General features: G+C 45.8%; 1 protein-coding gene across 1 annotated transcript in view; it reads right to left on the minus strand.

The window, feature by feature from the left end:
* Positions 1-2118: 2118 nt before the first annotated feature.
* RRAS2 (RAS related 2) overlaps positions 2119-19814 on the minus strand; it is an 87172-nt gene continuing 69476 nt past the window's right edge. The window contains exons 5-6 of the mRNA XM_034770110.1: positions 7499-7617; positions 2119-3928 (exon numbers count right to left, since the gene is read on the minus strand). Coding sequence (XP_034626001.1) covers positions 3841-3928; positions 7499-7617 — 207 coding nt within the window. The 3' untranslated portion in view covers positions 2119-3840. The remainder of the gene's footprint in view (positions 3929-7498; positions 7618-19814) is intronic.

Raw genomic sequence — 19814 nt, forward strand, 5'->3', positions numbered from 1 at the left:
GGCAGTATCCCAAGGACAGGCCATTCAGTGCTTTGGAAAGAAGAAACCAGAGTTTAACAAGGATGGAGAGTGATAATAAAATTACTCAGATGCCCAGCAAAACTCCCAAATCGTGGACTGGCTTGATATGTGAGTATGTCTCCTGGAATAGAGCGGACTGAGCTAGAAAAAGCAAACTTTTTGAAGTGTTTCCCTCTGTCCACTTCTGTCTTGCTGGAGTTTAATTTCAGACTGCTCTACCTCATTTATGTGCTGATCTCGGCCAAATGCTAGAGTAAGTGGGCAATTGTGGTTATCAGCTGTGAACGACAGATAGCTGTGTATATCTGTATATTAATGACATTTGAATTCTTGAAGTCAACCACCAGGAATGGTTCAAGCCATTTTAGAAAGCCTTTCCTTGAGCCCACCATCCCCTAGATTGGTAAGTGTAGTATTATTCCATTATCAACTACATTGAATTCTAGGGAGAAGTCCAGGAGGTGGCCACTTATCCTTGGATAATTTGGTCACGGGCAGTCTGACTTTTTAATATGCTTTATGCATCACTTTATAAGATGATTACTTTCTAATTGAAAATCATTTACATTTGAACTCTTGGTATCACACTGGGGATTATGAAATAGATAGTGCAAGATGATGAACCAGTCACTAGTGTATTTAAGGCAGAGTTCCTTCTGCCCTATGATATGTACACACAACATGAGCAGGGATTCCACACCTCTTTGGCCCCAGGTAACCAACTTGCTTTTCTTGCTGAACAGCAGCACAAAAGCCGTTCCATTTCTCTGCCACCGCACTATTTGTATGAACGGATAAAGGCTTGTTTGGCACTGTGCTTGCAACAAGAGGACAAACTGCCATTATGAATTAAAGTGTTAGATGAAGTACAGGAGTCCTACATCCTGCCTCCTTCAGTGGAATATGTGAACCCTTCTCAATACTAAATTATGCAGCAACATGCATATAGGAAGATTTCACCTCTCCATCCTCCTCCTCTCTGTAGTCAGTGGATGGCTTACATTCTGAAGCTTGAATGTTTGTCTAGGTACTGTGGTACACCGTGTGCTGCCATAGCAGATCCTGGTAGCCCCAACACTGTTCAACTTATTACAGCTGAGTTGAAACATAACTTACTAAATGTGCTGTAACAGATTGGCTAGGTTACCAAGCTCCATTCAACTGTGGCAAAAGAGGGCTGTGTGTGTGTGTGTGTGGAAAGAAAAGTATTGAGTTCTTATGCTCTACTTTCCCTTTACAGGTGTGCTGAAAACAGCCCAATAAAGAGCATCTTCTCTTTATTTTAGAAGTTAATTTATCAAATAGTGAAGATCTCACAATCTCAAAAAAGTGATTAAAAACAGATGAAGCATGCAGCTTCATTAAAAATTGTGCACAAGACTTGCTACTTAGTCACACAAAGTTGAAAGTCTCCAGAGAACTTAATTTGAATCTTATGAACATGCCTGCTGATGGGGCAAGGAGCCCCACAATTGCCCTGGGGCCAGGAGGACCCCGGCTGCCGCCACTGCCGTGGTAGCAGTGGCGGCCGCCAGGGAGCACCTAGGTGCATGAGACTGCTCTGGGCCCCATGCTTTGGGGGGCCCCCATGGGCGGTCCTGGAAGTGATTAATTCGTCACTTCTGCTCTGGGCACTGCCCCCCTAGGGACAGCCCTGGCGCCCAGAATTTCTGTCAGCGGGCCTGCTTATGAACGTAATGCAAAACCTTACATTTAAGGCCTTCCCATAATCCCAAGTGCTTTACACATTTGAAAAACAAAAACCCACCATCTTTGCTAAAGGCCATCATTTCTTAGACTGGCAGATGTATTACATTCTCCAAAACATTCCACAGGGTCTTTATTTCAAGTTTTCTAAATTTTACTCAAATAACGACCCAGCGCCCACTCATAACATATTTTACATGTTGTCTGTAAAACATTAAGTCATTTCTCAGAAAAATAACCATGGTGTGTATGCAGCGTCAATGAGCCAACTTAAGCTTCCTACTGCAACTTAATTTCCTCTACTATAAACGTCTCCTAGCATCACTCCTAGTATTAACCTGGCTTGTTACACAATCTAGTGTTCTTCAAGATTTTATTACCAGAGCAGAGTTATAGAATTTTTTTTATTGGCAGAGCAATCAACAATTAGCATATGCCAAAACATAGCCAAGTACAAGAAGTTTATTTTGAATGGTCTATTTTGTGAACTATCATTCTGTAGTCCTCGGGTGTCAGCCGCTGGTCACAGCATCGGTTGAATCAGGAAGCCATTTCTACTTAGATGCTTTTAAGTCCATTCAGGTTATATCACTGTAGGCCAAATTTCAAGCTCTTGTCAGGCTGAAAGTATGTAAAAGTTTGCCTGTATTGTCCTACCCCCCTTCCAGCTATTGTTAACCCTTTCTCCCAAGGAGAGATTCAGTTTTTTAAAAGACAAACAAAGGTGCAATGTGCTTACCTCTTGATAATGGTTAGATCATCTTTAATTCTAGCACCTCAAGTTATACAAAGGTATGCTTAATAACCAAACTCCATAGAACTGTTGGACACATTCAATAAGGTGACAACTGTGCAATACCACTTAGTATTTCAGAGTCAGGGAACATACTCTTGAATTGTTTAAACACAATCCACAGAACTCAAAATTCATAAACCATCCACAGTTAAACTAAACAGTCATTTAAAAGTCTTACAGTTTAATATAGTTCACATAATGGTCAGTCTTTCATAAGGGATACTAAACTTTACTTGAAAGCATGCCAAACTTTACTTTTTATAGGTAAGTTGGGCCGGCACATGATTGGCCATTACTGTTCTGGTTGTACCCAGCAAGAAGTTCTACCACAGTTCAGCCTATCCCGCATTATTTTGTCAGTTAAACGTGAACCGTGAATTAAATATTCATCTTTACATATACACAAGTTATGCTGTGAAAGCATATTTGCTTACAAACATATAAAAATACTTGTTAACTAGTTTGATAAGAAAATAATGTATAAAAGTATATAGCAAAAACATTTAATCATCTCTGACATTGGAAAGATCAAATCCATCTTTTTATATTACATGAAATAAAAACAGCTACAATTTTAGTTTTCTTTAATCCCTTACCCAGAAATACATCAAAGGAAGACACATGAATTTTCCCCCCCAACAATGTGAAATTTTTCTAATAAACTGAAATGGCTAGACCAGAATGAGCCCAGGTATTTGGCCACATTATAATAATAGTAGTAATAATCCTGTAGCTATTCTGGATCCATAAAATAAATACAGTAAGTAGACTTTTGGCCACTGGAAAAAAAGCTGAAGCATAAACAAGAGCTGAAACATTTTTGCTGACAAAGAAATTCAGTGTTGGTTTCTTAAGGCTAGCTGAACTCTAATTTAACTGAAGGGCAAAAAGCCAATACACTTTTTTATTAAATACACTTTACACTTTGATTAGAGGTCTCCTTGATAGTAGCTAATGAAATGTCAGAAGTGAAAAATAAATTAACATAAGACAACTTTTATGCTTTACTTGAACACCTTGTCCTCTTAGGTTTTGTTTCATCTCCTTTATGAATAAAATTCCACAAGGTGCAAGCTCTTAAAGGGAGCAAAAATAGGAACTGTGATTTTAAAGAAGCAGCCTTAGTGTTTTGCTTTGAAGTCTGCCCTAAGATGACTAGTTGTCTTCTAGGACTGTATTCAGCCAGCTTCTTGGACTAAGGCTATTTTGGTGGCCATTTATAGGACATGGCACAAAAGGCTAGACATACCCAAAGTGATGCAAAATGGTGGAAAGAAAAATTAATCTGGCAGTTGATAGCTTGATTCATGAGATTCTTAGAAAATGACACAATGACAGCCTTTCTTGTCTTTTTCTTTCCGTGTTGGTTCTGGTGAAGGAGGGCACTCTTGTTCTTGAAATTTTCTACAAAAATGAAAGTTCAGTTCATATATATTTCTAACTCAAATCCGCTATATATTTAAGTAAGTTTATGATACTCTTGCTCTAGCAAAATTAGTCTTAACCACCATTACCTATGTTGACTTGACAAGTTCCAGGACTTTCAAGTTATTATTTGTATTGCCGCAGAACCTAGAGACTGTGTGCTAGGTACCGTACAAATAAAGTAAGAGTCCCTGTTTAGAGATATTACTGCTCGTGAATACTATTAGGCATACTTCTATCAGTTCATGTCAGACCCAGCAAGGTTTTCAGGTAAGGTTAGACTGCTACCCTTCTGGGCATGCTCAAAGGTAAAAAAGGGTGTTGTGCCTGTAACCAAATACTGGACAATGGGCCTAAATTTGTACCTCAATGTTAACAGCTTGAATAACCAATTCTCATGGATAAATCTCTAAAATGTTGTCTCTCTGCAAACCATATCTTACAGAGATTCCCCCAAATCCTGTTCTTTCTGGGGGTATAAGCAATAATATTATGATTAATAATGGCTGAACAACAATCATAATTCATGCCTGGTTCTAGAAGCTACATCAACAAGTATTAGAATCAAACATTTTAGTTAGCTCTTCTTACAATGCTTCTGATAACCAGGGCTTTCCTTTAACCCAAATGGAAATGCCATGAAACAGAGTAAGTTGCTCTGATGCAATTTAAATGGTTCAAAATGGGTTACTTACAGCCAGCTTCACTGATTTAGCCAACAAGTTTAGTTCTGAAGTTATTCAGCATCCAAATGATGACATAACATCCTCTTTGGAGAAGTGGAATAGACATGTTTGTTTTCGAGTACCATTTAAATTGAAATCAAATTTGAAATATAATTTTAGGAATAAAAAGAGGAAAATCCTGATGGTAGAGGATGAATGCTCTATATTTTACTCTTTTCTGCCTCTAGCCAAAAAAGGACAGGATAATCTGTGATAGCTCTTGAAAATATATTACCTGTCTCTGGCCTATGACCACACTATAAACCAGATTTTTAAAATGGTGTTTATGCTACCTGGATAACTACAGCAAGATACTACTCTGATGGGGTTTTGCCTCAAAACCAAAACTGTACCACCCTGATGACCAATAAGCCAAGAAGAATTTGTCCACAGGGAAAGAAGTTAGCATCCTTTGGCTAGGCTAAGGGATTTTAGGTAGAATTCCCTTCCTGAAGTGCCAAAGCAGTATTTCTATGATGAATAACATTTTTCCAGTTTCACCCAGAGGGTGTGTAAGTGTGATGGGAACTTCAATTTGCAATTGAGACCCATGTCCCTGATGGCTACTAAAAAAGTCGACTAGGGAGGAACTGGGTCAGTTATTGACAGATTCTGGAGGGCAGGATGCCATCAAAGGAAGCAATTTCCTTCAATTGAGATTTTAAACCCTTTTCCAGAACTCCTCTCTATGCTGACAGAAGACACTAGGAACCTGAGCCATCTTTTTCCATGCACTTATAGGAGAACATTACATAATATTCTCATCACAGTTATCCATGCTTTTGTGACGTCCTATTGGAATCACTGCATTACACTCTACATGGAGCTTTCTTTGATGCTCCAAAGCTTCAGAAAGCTCAGGTGGTGACTTTTTGCTTGCTTAGCAGCTTATGCCTATGTTTCCTATGGCCAGTGCTCCAGGGTTTCACTCCCTTCCTAGTCACTTCTGGTTGTTATTCAAGGTACTGTGTTTTATTTAGGTCCATAGGCACAACCCACAGGGAAGGAAAAAAGAATGCTCCCCCCACTACACACACAACTTTGCCTGCCCTAATCGAATTAAAAATTCACAGGGTTCCCTTCCTCTCCCTAAAACATGACACCCTGCAGCTGCTCCTTCCTCAATTCTCTCTTTAAACCAAATGTTTCTCAGTCTCCTCTTCCAAAGTCCTATTAGTGTTAGCCATCTCCTAGGTTACTGGTGTCAGCAGTGCTTCCTCCTCCTGCCCAGTAACATATTCCTTGCTGCTATGCTGAAGAGCACCAGGAATCACCAGGAGTTAAAGGCTGGAGGCTAGAGGAGAGAGAGTGAAAGGGGATGACAGGAGAGCAAGAAAGCCTGATGAGACATGGAGGAAAGGTAGAAAGTGAATATCTGACACAAAACACAAGCTCTCATGTGGTCAACAACAGGGGAAGGAAAGGAGGCTGCATGTGTGTGGTAATGAAGAAACATTTATGAAGAGCATGTGCATACATGCTCTGAAGTTTGCTTAGGGCCAGCTTTTTCCAACTAGCCTGCCTCTTCTCAATTTGCCTTTTTTCTCCATTGATAGAAAATTCTCCCTCCTGGTACATCCAACTCCCCCACCCCCCCTTGCTGTGGTGGCACTAACCGAAGTTAGCAAGGGAATTTTTGCCAACAGTTTCTATATTTAAAAAAAAAATTTACAAAGTGGAAGCAAAAGCATTCTTAGTAAAGAACCTCATATTTGTCTAACAGCCAGATGTAATTTGACTATCCACTCAGCCTTCTGACTGGGAGAAAAAGGGAGATATTTTACCAAGGAAGTGCAACCACTTCCAGGAGGCATTTAGTTTTACCATTGATTAAGCTATTTATATTTTGTACATGAGATTAGAGCTTGTTGGATAAGTGCATACCAAGTTTCTAGGGAGTGTCTTTTTGAACTTCTTGCTGTGTTAAAGAGGTGCTAGCACTATGGGATTCACCTGCAAGACAGGAGCAGTAAACAAGGGTTTTACAAGGCAGTTCTCTAGGTGAAGGAGGAATAACTACATAATCCTTGATCTGTTGGTTTGGTTTATTGTATGCTTGCTTACTTGGAAGACTATACTGTGGTCTGTTTTGGGGGCTGTGCACTGAATCAAGCAGCCTGTTAGGCTGAGCGCTTAGTAACAAGGCTCTAGCCCAGGGGTCAGCAGCCTTTCAGAAGTGTTGTGCCGAGTCTTCATTTATTCACTTTGATTTAAGGTTTTGCGTGCCAGTAATACATTTTCATGTTTTTAGAAGGTCTCTTTCTCCAAGTCTATAATATATAACTAAACTATTGTTGTATGTAAAGTAAATAAGGTTTTTTTTAAAATGTTTAAGAAGCTTCATTTAAAATTAAGTTAAAATGCAGAGCCCCCTGGACGGGTGGCCAGGACCGGGGCAGCGCGAGTGCCACTGAAAATCAGGCGGCACGTGTGCCATAGGTTGCCTACCCCTGCTCTAATCTGCTATCTTTCGATCCCTAATCCCTTTTGGTTCCCTTGACAAAGGGATGATTAATAAAAGGGTATCTGGCTTTTTACACAAAGCCAATATTCAGTTGCTGAATACCAGCTACGCTATTTAAGCATCGCAGATTTCATTGACTGCATGTTCAATACCTAGCACCAGAAATCTTGAAGGATTAAAGGAAAAAGTTCTCCTCTCAAACCCATATGGTCAGCAGAGGATCAGTTAACATTTGCAGTGTTAACGGATAGCAGAATTTGCCCTGATTATCCCTAGTTGTATTTTCTTTCCAAGACAGCAGTTTGTTATCTGTTAAAGCTCACGAGTTGTTTAAGTTTCCTCAGAACACCGTTGACCTACCTTATAACTCTGACAAGTTCATGAAAGGCTTGGTCTACATTCAATCGTATTTTTGCTGAGGCTTCCATATAAGTTACTTTAAGCTGTCGTGCTAGTTGCTGGCCTTCCTCTTGTGTTACCTGAAATCAAAAGCAATCATTAAGAGTAAGCTCCAAGCATTCCACTGACATATCCTGATTTGTACACACACACTACATTGTGAGCATGGAGTCTATGAAAAAATAAATAGCTGTTTCCCTAAATATTGCGTATGAATCACCTTAACGGCTAGATAATATTCAACTACTGAATCCCTCAGGGATAAAATTAAACTATCAACCGGTGTTGAGTATAACTTCTCAAGCATGGTATTTAAAAAAAATAAACCTACCCACCAAAAATGCATTTTAAATTCTTAGTTTTTTGTAAGAAAACATTTTTTTAGTGTAGAGAACATTCACAAGAGTCAGAAAGCTCTGTCCATATACCATCTTTAAACCATTTCCCCATTTTCCATTTAATTAAATACTTTTCAAATTCTGTGTAACAGCTCATATGACCAGGTTTTACTCCTTAAATAGGAAAGCTCGAGTATAACAATCCCTGCTCAAACAGATGAACAATTACAATTTTCTGGATAACCCAGACTAGTATACACTAGTCTGTCAATTCTGGTAAAACCTATTTTCCCCAGCCGAGCCAAACCTGAATAATACATACATCACTTAGGTTTTGCACATTGGCGGCGAGTTGTATGTGCTGGTGGTGCCTGGGCTTCAGCAATATTCAGGGCCCAGGAACCCAGCCCCACCAATGTTTGGGCCCAGGTCTCTCCCCCAGCCCCACCTGCTGCACCCATGCGCCTCCCCCAAGTGTTCCCTGGCCTGCACTTGCTACCCCCGCTTGCCTTCCCAGTCCCAGAGCAGAGCCTCCCAGGCAGCTCCATGTTGCCTCCTGCATCAACTGCCGCTGCAGGATCCTAGTGCCCCCCAGCCACTACTGCCAGGGCAGGCTGACCCTGAGCCTGCCCTTTCCCCTCAGACCCTTTCATTTTCCAATGGGACCCTCCACCAGCACAGGGCCCCCCCACCTGCAGTCACCGCTGGACAAGGGGCAGCCCCACCCCCAGTGAGGCTTCAGTGAGGGGCAGCAGCAGGAGAGGAGGCACACACGTGATGGCAGCCCCGCCCCTGCCCCACCCCCAGGGGAGACAAGGGGGCTTCCTGTACCTGAGAGGGGTCCTAGGAGCACATGCAGTGACAGTGGTGCGAGGTGAGTGTGGTGCAGGGGGGCAAGTGGGGGGCCCCTCCCCTGAAGCTCACTGCTGCCTGTGGGGAATCTTCTCTCTGGCCCTTCCCTGGGGCAGCCTGTCTGCACCCCAAACTCCTCATCCCGAGCCCTGTCCCACCCCAGAGCCTGCACCTCAACCCTCTGCCCTATCCCCGAGCCCCTCCCCCACCCCAAATCCCTCAGCCCCACCCAAGAGCCCTCACTCCCTATACCCCACACCTCTGCCCTAGCCCTGAACCCCCTCCCACATCCCAAACCCTTCATCCAGTCCTCACCCCTGCACCCAGCCCGCTGCCTGAGCCCCTCCCACACCCCAAGCCCCTCATCACCAGCCCCACCCCAGAGCCCTCACATTTTAAAAAAATATATAGTAACTCCTCACTTAATGTTGTAGTTATTTTCCTGAAAAATGCTACTTTAAGCGAAATGATGTTAAGCGAATCCAATTTCCCCATAAGAATTAATGTAAATGGGGGGTTAGGTTCCAGAGAATTTTTTTTGCCAGACAAAAGACTATATAAACAACACACACATACTACATTTTAAACAAAATTTAATACTGTACACAGCAATGATTGTGAAACTTGGCTGAGGTGGTGAAGTCAGAGGGTGGGATATTTCCCAGGGAATGCCTTACTGCTAAATGACGAACTAGCACTCGGCTGAGCCCTCAAGGGTTAACACAGTGATGTTAATACAGCCTCACACTCTAAGGCAGCAGGAATGGAGGGGGACAGGAAGGAAGACAGCATGGCAGAGCGCGACAGAGACACACCCTGTGTGTGTGTGAGAGAGAGACACAGACAGAGACAGCAGCTGCTGCCAGCAAGCTCCCTCCATTCTGAGCCCTTTCATGTCCCCCCTGCTCTGTGGAGATGGGGGGCAGGAATGGGGGAGGGGGACACCCTGACATCACCCCTCTTCCCCATCCCGGCTGCACAGCAAGCTGGAGGCTCCCGGAGCAGCTCCAAGGCAGAGGGCAGAACAGCACAAAGCAGTGGTAGGAGGGACACCTGAACTGCCCAACAATTGATAGCCTGCTGGGCAGCAGCCGCACAGGGAACTTAGGGGAGCTGACAGCCCACCCTGATTCCAAGCCCCCACCAGCTAGCTCCAATGAGCTGCTCTTTCTGCCAGCAATGGACAAAGCAGGCGGCTGCCAAACAATGTTATAAGGGAGAATTGGGCAACTTTAAAAGAACATGTTCTTCAATTCAGAGGTTCTCAAACAGTGGTCCGCGGATAGTTCCCTCTAAGGTGCACTCCTGGGCGGCCGCACATGAGAGAATGAAGGGCCACCTACCTAATTAGTGGAGCCACGCACCTCTAATTAGGTGCCTGGACCCTGGAGAAGTTGCACATGTAAGGTGAGGTGGTGGCCTTGGGGGGAAATAGGGAGTAGGTAAGAGGGGCAGTGGTGTGAGAAGAGTGGGTGGGGGGGTATTTGGGACGTGTAGGGCTGCAGCGGCCAGAGAAAGAGGCTCAGGGCTGCAGCTGCTGGTGAGAGACCTCCTTCCTCCCCAGCTTCAGCTTTGTGGCTGCTGTGGCAGAGGACAGCCCCCCCCCACCTTTCCAGCCAGAGCTCAGGGGCTGCTGCAGTGGGGGAGAGAGGAAGAGAACCCCCCTTCTTCCTGTGGCAGGGGAGAGAGGGCATATCCATCGCATTAGAAAGGTTAAGACTACTGATATTAAAATATGAGTTGTGTGCTTACGTGTAGAACAAAAAAAAGTTAATTTAGGGGTTTTTTTATATACGCCTCTACCCTGATATAACGCGGTCCTCCGGAGACAAAAAAAAAAATCTCACCACGTTATAGGTGAGACTGCGTTATATCAAACTTGCTTTGGCCCCCCCGTTCCTTGTTCCCTGACTGCCCCCTCCAGAGACCCCTGTCCCTAATTGCCCCCAGGATCCCACACACTACCCAACCCCCCTGTTCCCTGTCCCATGACTGCTCCGACCCCTATCCACACCTCACACTCCTGACAGGCACTCAGCGGCAGGAAGCGGAGCAACGCGGCCCAAGCCCGCTCCGCTTTCCTTGCCCTGGCCCCAGCTGTGTTGCTAGGGGTAGGCGGGGGGGGGGAGGGAGAGTGTTGGGGAAAGGTCCCGCACTCACCGGCGGCGGGAAGCGGAGCGCCGCGGCTGAAAGCTGGCGGACTGGAGTGGGCTGGGGCTGGGCTGCTCTGCTTCCCACTGCCGATGAGTGCGGAGAGGTTGGGGAAAGGACGCCCTCCGCACTCACCTGCGGCGGAAAGCGGAGCACCGCAGCTGGGAGCTGGCGGAGTGGAGCAGGCTGGAGCCAGGTTGCTCCGCTTCCGCCTCTGCCGGTAAGTGCAGGGGGGGATCCCTTCCCCCAAGCCCCCTCCCCCGAGTGACATGGCTGGGGCTAGGACGAGGGAAGCGGAGCGGGCTGCTCCTGGCCCCCAGCTTAATCCCCTGGGCCACTCTGGGACTGCGGGGACCCCAAAATCGCCCCCCACAACTCCTGCCTCCTAGACCCTGAGGGGGGAGCCCCTAACTACCCCCAAGACCATCTGCCCCTTATCCAACCCCTCTGCCCCGGCCCGGCACCCTTAACACGCTGCTCAGAGTGGCATGTCAGAGCTTTACCACGCTGTATGCAAACCTGTGTTATATCGGGTTGCGTTATATGGGGGTAGAGGTGTACCACTTTTATCCAAAGCGCTTTACAATAGTTAGCCAACGGTACATACAACATTTGGAGAGATCATTAGCAAGACCCTCAGCAATTTTCAAGTGGTCCGCGGAAAAAAAAGTTTGAGAGCCACTGCTGTAATTGATCAGCAATGTAACAACAAAACAAAGTTAACCGGGACGACTTTAAGTGAGGAGTTATTGTATATTGGCTTACAAGGCAGGTGTGGGGGAGGCAGGACTTGGACATGTTCTGGACACCACCAAAAATTATACAAACCTGCCGCCCCTGGTTTTGCAGTAGTAAAGCAAAATAAATAATGAAGTTTGCTATGAACCAAAGCTACGAAAGACTCAAAAGTCAAATAGCTGCTGCTAGATAAGAACCAAGTGTGCAAGATATAAAGCACAACTGTTTAGAAATATAGTTTGAACTCCAGAAGACAAAAGGAGGTTACACACTTCTACAGAAATATCTATAAGAAAATTGAGTAGCTTTGCCCTGATACGATGGTACAAGTTTCAGTGAAAAAATATTCTAACAGCAATACACAATGCAGCCCAAAGTGCTGATCTGTGACAAGCAGATCCCCAATAGTAAGCTGGGTGACATGCCTTCTGAGCCGGAATCGTTTGATGCTAAACAAGCTGCCACCCACCCATCATCGATTCAATTAATACACCATATTGATAATTTCCAAAGGAATACTTAAGACTAGAGAAGAAGATGACAAAGCCAGTGGGTGCTAAGACGCAGCCTTGCTTCATACCAGTATCAATATTAAACTCAGATGACCTTTCATTTCAATACTGGATGGCTGCCTTCATTCCCTCATGGAACGCCTTGAATAGGAGGAGCACCTTTTGTGGACAGTCAATTTTCAACAGGATCTTACAGATACCATTCCTACTAACCATGTCAAAGGCTCTGGATAACATGGATTACTTCTGCTATCTCAGCTCAATTCTTACTAGCTCATTTAATCTTGGATAGGGAACTTGATGCTAAAATCAGCAAAACTTCTGTTACCTTTCGCAAACTTACCTCATATTTGCTAACCCTGAACACGAAGGTGTCTCTTTAATCAGGCTTGTGTCCTTAGTACCCTCCTTTACAGTTGTGAAAGCTGGGTTACATATTCCAAGCAGGAGTGGAGATTGAACAGTTTCCACCTCTGCTGTTTTAGAAAAATCCTCAGAGTTACTTGGGACTAACAGCTCGCAATAAGGAGATCCTTGAGAGAACCAGCCTATAGTCCCTGCAGACTACACTGGACATTTGCAGGGTTCACTGCTTGGGACACGAGGAACACATGCCCCAAGATAATCTGCTGAAGGCTGTGCTCTATGGCCAACTTAAGAACTGCCCACAACACAAAGGAAGGCCAAAGGTCTAATACAGCAACAAGGTGAATGAAGCAAGGTCTCAAGATATCCAGCATTTCCACTGACAACTGTAAAAATCCATCCCAAAATCATTCAGTTTGGAGAAGATGGGTTAAAAAGAGCCATCAGAGAGCTCAGCAGGCAAGGCAGGAAGCAGAGCATGCTTCAAATTCTATCTGGTGAGGGGACCTGTAGCCACTGTGGGAAGGTTTGCTGCTCGCATCAGGCTCTTTTCCCACACCACCGCTAAGCACCCTTGACGGACTGACTTTGTTGCATCTCCTTTCCTCTGTTAAGATGTTGGATGGCCACATAAGGAGGAAAGAGCAGATTTTTAGTGGTAAAGATGAAGAAACAGATCTTGGTAAAACACTGGCTACAAAGGAAGATAGTCAAAGATTACACCTTGGTCTGACTGGAAGAACAACAGATGTCAATGGCAAGAGAGGTGCAGGAGGACAGAGGTCAAGAGAAAAGATAAAGTGTAGTTTAGGAGAGATTTAATTGGATGTCCAGGTGCAATCTCAAAGAGATGTCAGAGGCAGACAGAGATAAGACACTGGACAGAGGAGGGGAAGGGCAGGGATAAAGAGGTAGACTTGTGGGTGGTCAGCAGATAGTATGAGACACACAGATTAAGAATAAAAATGCTTCTTACATAAATTAGGTCAGTTAATGTGAAGAGAGGTACCCAGGGAGTGCAGAGGCTGGAAAAGGAGAAGGGAGATGCTTTTTATAGCCTTTCTGACCTGCTGTATAATAGGCAGAGTTTCCACCAATAATTCCTGCATTGAACCTATACTTCTGATTGTAGCTCTAAAAAGATTCTAAAAGATACACTGAGCTACAGTGTATCTTTTAGAAAGACCTAATCTTGATTTATAGATTTCAAGTGATTGAGAATCTACCACATCCCCAGGTTAACTACCATCAGTGTTAAAAACGTGCACCTTATTTCTAGTGTGAATTTCTAATGTCTAGCTTCAGATTCCAGACATGGGGTTGTGTTATGCCTGGGGTTGTCTGCTAAAGTAAACAGACCCTTATTAGCAGATCCTTTTCCCTATATAGGCATTTATAGACAATCCAGTCAACCCTTATCCTCCCTTTGGATACGTTAAATAGATTGCAATTCTCAAGTCTCTCTCTGCAAGGCAGTTTTCTAGATCAACTATTCCTGTAGCTCATTTCCAGTTTTTCCACATCCTTTTTTGAAGTACTGACAATAGGACTGAACACTACCTTAGCAAGTCTTGCTATTACCTCTGGATATGGCACAACCTCCCTACTTCTACTCAATAGGCCCATTTATACACCGAATGGTCATGTTAGCACTCCTTGTCACATCACCACATTGGGAGCTCATGTTTAGTGGGTAATTCACCATGACCTCCAAGTCCTTTCCAGAGTCACCCCATCCTGTAAATGTGGCCTACATTCTTTGTTACTAAATATAAATACAGCCAAATGCATGGTTTAAAAAAAGTTTCAAATAAGCGCAGTTTACCAAGCAACCTAGACCACTCTGTATAATTGACCAAATTTTTTACCACTCTACCAGTTTTGGTCCTCCTCACATTTTCTCTTTTTAAAATCAGTGACTTTATATTTTCTTCCAAACAATTGATAAAATATATTTAATAGCAAAAACCACTTCCAATGGGTGCCTCAGGGGACTCTGAAGAATTCACTGGTTTCCTGCTTAGTTGGTGTAACTCAAAGTGCTAACCTTGATCTGCTGCCTTACAAGATTGGTCCAAGCTGTCTGTAGCAGCTCCACAACAGAGATCAGCTGGTATGCTTTTGTCAGCAATTCCCAGATCTGTACATCTAAAAAGGTAGGGCACTCTAAACTAGAAAGACAGGGTGCCACAGTTCACGGCAACTACATCTGTATTTTCCCCCCTTTGGTCCAGCAAGGGCCCCCACACACTCAGGCTTCCAGCTCCTCAGCTGTTGCCTTTTGGGTGGAGACCTGCATCTCACTCCCTTCAGACGAGGGCGATGCCCAGGCTGCACAGTTCCCTGCTCTCACTGTGCATTTCCCAGCAAAGACTCTGCCGCCCTAAACCGATCTGCTTGCTTTCTTTTCAGAGACTGATAACAGAGTGATTGCTGTAGACACAAGTTACCACACAGTTCTTTCTAAGCACACCTACTTTACTCTTAAGGTAAAAAGCATAACAGAGAAGACATACTAAAAACAATAAAAGAACATACATGCACACTAAGCTACTATGCATCACCCCACCCTAGGTGGATTTTGGGGGGGGGTAGGTTACAAGATCAAAGTTTCAACTCAGAACAAAGTTTCACAGTCTTATGAGGCTTCAGTAGGCCCAGTCCTTCCAATCCTTGCATAAGGATTGGGGCCCTCCATATACCGGGGTCCTGGCCATTTGCTGGATCAGGAAGAAGGCCCTGAGTCAGTATAAAACACAGGTTTCAGAGTAGCAGCCGTATTACTCTGCATCAGCAAAAAGAACAGGAGTACTTGTGGCACCTTAGAGACTAAAATTTATTTGAGCATAAGCTTTCGTGGGCTAAAACCCACTTCATCGGATGCATACAGTGGAAAATACAGTAGGAACGAACACACACACACCCCATGAAACAATGGTTGTTACCATACACACTACAACGAGTGATCTGTTAAGGTGAGCTATTACCAGCAGGAGAGAAAAACTGTAGTGGTAATCAAAATGGCCCATTTCCAGCAGTTAACAAGAAGATGTGAGGAGCAGTAGGGGGGAAAAAATAAACATAGGGAAATAGTTTTGCTTTGTGTAATGACCCATCCACTCCCAGTCTTTATTCAAGCCTAATTTAATGGTGTCCAGTTTGCAAATTAATTCCAATTCAGCAGTCTCTAGTTGGAGTCTGGTTTTGAAGTTTTTTTGTTGTAATATTGCGACTTTTAGGTCTGTAATAGAGTGACCAGGGAGATTGAAGTGTTCGCCAACTGGTTTTTGAATGTTATAATTCTTGACATCTGATTTGTGTCCATTTATTCTTTTACATAGAGACTGTCCAGTTTGGCCAATGTACATGGCAGAGGGGCATTGCTGGCACATGATGGCATATATCACATTGGTAGATGTGCAGGTGAACAAGCCTCTGATAGTGTGGCTGATATGATTAGGTCCTATGATGGTGTCCCCTGAATAGATATATGGGCAGAGAGTTGGCAACAGGCTTTGTTGCTGGGTTAGTGTTTTTGTTGTGTGATTGCTGGTGAGTATTTGTTTGAGGTTGGGGCTGTCTGTAAGCAAGGATTGGCCTGTCTCCCAAGATCTGAGAGTGATGATAGTCTTTCAGGATAGGTTGTAGATCCTTAATGATGCACTGGAGAGGTTTTAGTTGGGGGCTGAAGGTGACGGCTAGTGACGTTCTGTTACTTTCTTTGTTGGGCCTGTCCTGTAGTAGGTGACTTCTGGGTACTCTTCTGGTTCTGTCAAACTGTTTCTTCACTTCAGCAGGTGGGTATTGTAGTTGTAAGACTGCTTGATAGAGATCTTGTAGGTGTTTGTCCCTGAGGGGTTGAAGCAAACGCGATTGTATTGTAGAGCTTGGCTGTAGACAATGGATCGTGTGGTGTGGTCTGGATGAAAGCTGGAGGCATGTAGGTAAGTATTGCGGTCAGTAGGTTTCCAGTTTAGGGTGGTGTTTATGAGACCATCGCTTATTAGCAGTATAGTGTCCAGGAAGTGGATCTCTTGTGTGGACTATGGAAAAGAAGCCATTGAGGAATTCCACCATGATTTCAACAATTTCCACCCCACCCTGGACCAGTCCACACAAGAGATCCACAAGTACGCCTGTTCTTTTTAGTATAAAACACAGGCTTTCATCTGAGGCTATGTCTACACTGTGCACCTTACCGCACCATTGTAAGGTAAGCAGTGTAGCTGCTCTCTCTTGCCGGGAGAGAACTCTCCTGGTGACTAAAATAAAACCACCCCCAACGAGGAGCAGTAAGTTAGTCGACAGGAGAGGGGCTCCCGCCAATTAAGCTCTATCCACACTGGTGCTTTTTGTTGTTAAAACTTTTGTCGTGTGGGAGGGGTGTTGACAAAAGTGCAGTATAGACAAAGTTTAAGTCTTTATCATAGTAGTCCCGAGAGAATCCAGTCTGAACTAGTATATGCATATCTCCCCAGAAGGGTGGCTTCAAAGGCTGACAATAGAACAAGCTCACTAGCACCCCCCTCCCTACTAGAAAGGGTACATACAATGCCACAACATAAACACAATTGCATTTTTAATGTAATGTACCCCAGAGATATTAACCCTAATTCAATAAAAAGAACGGTTACTTACCTTCTGTAACGGTTGTTCTTCAAGATGTGTTGTTCACGTCCATTACACATTAGGTGTACGCGCGCCGCGTGCACGGACGTCGGAAACTTTTTCCCTTAGCGGCTCCCGTCGGGCCGGCGGGCCCCCCCCCCCTTCCCGCCAGAGCGGCGCCCCGCTCCAGGGTATATATATCCCTGCCGACCTGACCACTCCGGTTCCTTCTTGCCGGAGACTCCGACAGAGGGGAAGGAGGGTGGGAAGTGTAATGGACGTGAACAACACATCTCGAAGAACAACAGTTACAGAAGGTAAGTAACCGTTCTTTCTTCTTCGAGTGATTGTTCACGTCCATTACACATTAGGGGATTCCCAAGCTTACCATTGGAGGTGGGTAGGAGTCAAGATACAACTGACTGTAGCACGGCCCGACCGCCCATCGCGTCCTCTCTGGTCTGATGATGGATCGCGTAGTGGGCTGTGAACGTGTGCACCGACGACCAGGTGGCTGCCTTACAGATCTCCTGGATAGGGACTTGCGCCAAGAAGGCCGTTGAGGACGCTTGGGCTCTAGTCGAGTGGGCCCGGATCTCCGGGGCCGGAACATTGGCGAGCTCATAACAAGTGCGTATACAATGCACAATCCATGCCGATAAGCGCTGTGACGAGATAGGCAAGCCTTTCATACGTTCCGCAATAGCAACAAACAGCTGGGGCGATCTGCGGAACGGCCTGGTCCGTTCCAGGTAAAAAGCCAACGCCCTGCGGACATCCAGGGTACGTAGGCTGCGGTGGTGAGGGTCCGTATGGGGTTTAGGAAAAAACACCGGTAGGCAAATGTCCTGCCCCATGTGAAACTGTGTTACCACCTTTGGGAGGAATTTGGGGTGCGGCCTCAGTTGCACCTTATCCTTATGGAACACTGTATAGGGTGGTTCCGAAGAGAGGGCTCTCAATTCCGATACCCTTCTGGCCGAAGTGATGGCCACGAGAAACGCCACCTTCCACGAGAGGTGCGTAAGGGAGCAAGTGGCTAGGGGCTCAAAGGGGGAAACTCATGAGTCTTGTTAAGACTAGGTTCAGACTCCACGTCGGGACAGGCGGGCGCGAGTAGGGAAACACCCTTTCCAGCCCCTTGAGAAATCGGGCCACTGTGGGGTTGGAGAACACTGACACTCCCAACTCTCCCGGATGGAAGGCCGAGATTGCAGCTAAGTGAACCCTAATAGAGGCAGGCGCAAGCCCTTGATTCTTTAGGTGCAGAAGGTAGTCCAGGATCGACGGAACCGAGGCTTGTAAAGGCTGTATGCGTTGAGGCTCACACCAGTGGGAGAACCTTTTCCACTTTGCCGGGTAGGTCGCTCTTGTCGAGGGCTTCCGACTATTAAGGAGGATTTGCTGGACTTGGTGAGAGCACCTGTGCTCTGCATCATTCAGCCAGAGAGATGCCATGCCGTGAGATGTAGCGAAGACAGGTTCGGGTGGAGTAGGCGACCTTTGTCTTGCGTGACTAGGTCGCGATGGAGGGGGAGGGTGATTGGATCGGCTATTGACAGCTCCAGCAGGGACGTGAACCAATGCTGGCGTGGCCAGGCCGGGGCGATAAGTATGATCGTCGCCCTGTCCCTGCGGATTTTGAGGAGAACCTTGTGTATGAGTGGGAATGGAGGGAAGGCATATCCCAGGCTCCCTCCCCATGGAATCATGAAAGCGTCTGCTAATGACCCCCGGCTGAGGTTCTGGAACGAGCAGAACTGAGGGCATTGGCTGTTGTCCCTGGTGGCGAATAGATCCACCCGGGGAAAGCCCCACCTCCGGAAGATCGAATGCAGGACGTCTCGCTTCAACGTCCATTCGTGCATTCGGTAGGATCGGCTGAGGCGGTCTGCTAAGCCGTTTTGAATCCCCGGAAGATACGTCGCGATGAGGTGTATCGCATGGGCTATACAGAAGTTCCATAATTGGAGTGCCTCGCGACAGAGGGGAGAAGACCATGACCCGCCCTGCTTGTTTATATAGAACATGGCGGTAGTGTTGTCCGTCAGGACTGCCACGCTGTGACCTTTTAAGGTGGCGCGGAAGGTCTGACAGGCGAGGCGAACTGCTCTTAGCTCCTTCAGATTGATGTGAAGTAGCCTGTCTTCTCTGGACCACAGCCCTTGGGTCCGCAGTTCTCCCAGGTGTGCCCCCCAACCCAAGTCCGATGCGTCTGTTACCAACGTCAGAGTGGGCTGTGGGGCATCGAAGGGGATCCCTTCGCATACCTGTTGGTGATCTAGCCACCAGCGTAGCGAGCCGAGCACCTGGTTTGGGATCGTGACTACCTGATCCAATGGGTCTCTGTTGGGGCGGTGCGTATGGGCGAACCACAACTGTAGGGGCCGAAGCCTCAGGCGGGCATGTCTGACCACGTGTGTGCAAGCTGCCATATGCCCCAGAATCTGCATGCAACACCTTGCCGTTGTCGTGGGGAACATTAGGACTGTGCTTACGGCTCTGTGAATTGACCTGAACCGTGCCTCTGGTAGGCTCGCTTGTGCGGTTACCGAGTCCAGGGTTGCACCTATGAAGTCCAGCCTCTGTGTGGGTACTAACGTGGACTTGGGCACATTGACCCGGAGGCCGAGCTTGTCGAACGTCTGCAGGGCCAGCGTCACGTGAGACCGGACCTCGGCCTCCGACCTGCCCGCGAGTAGCCAATCGTCC

The sequence above is a fragment of the Trachemys scripta genome, chromosome 4 (assembly GCF_013100865.1).
Source record: "Trachemys scripta elegans isolate TJP31775 chromosome 4, CAS_Tse_1.0, whole genome shotgun sequence".
Lineage (NCBI taxonomy): Eukaryota > Metazoa > Chordata > Testudines > Emydidae > Trachemys > Trachemys scripta.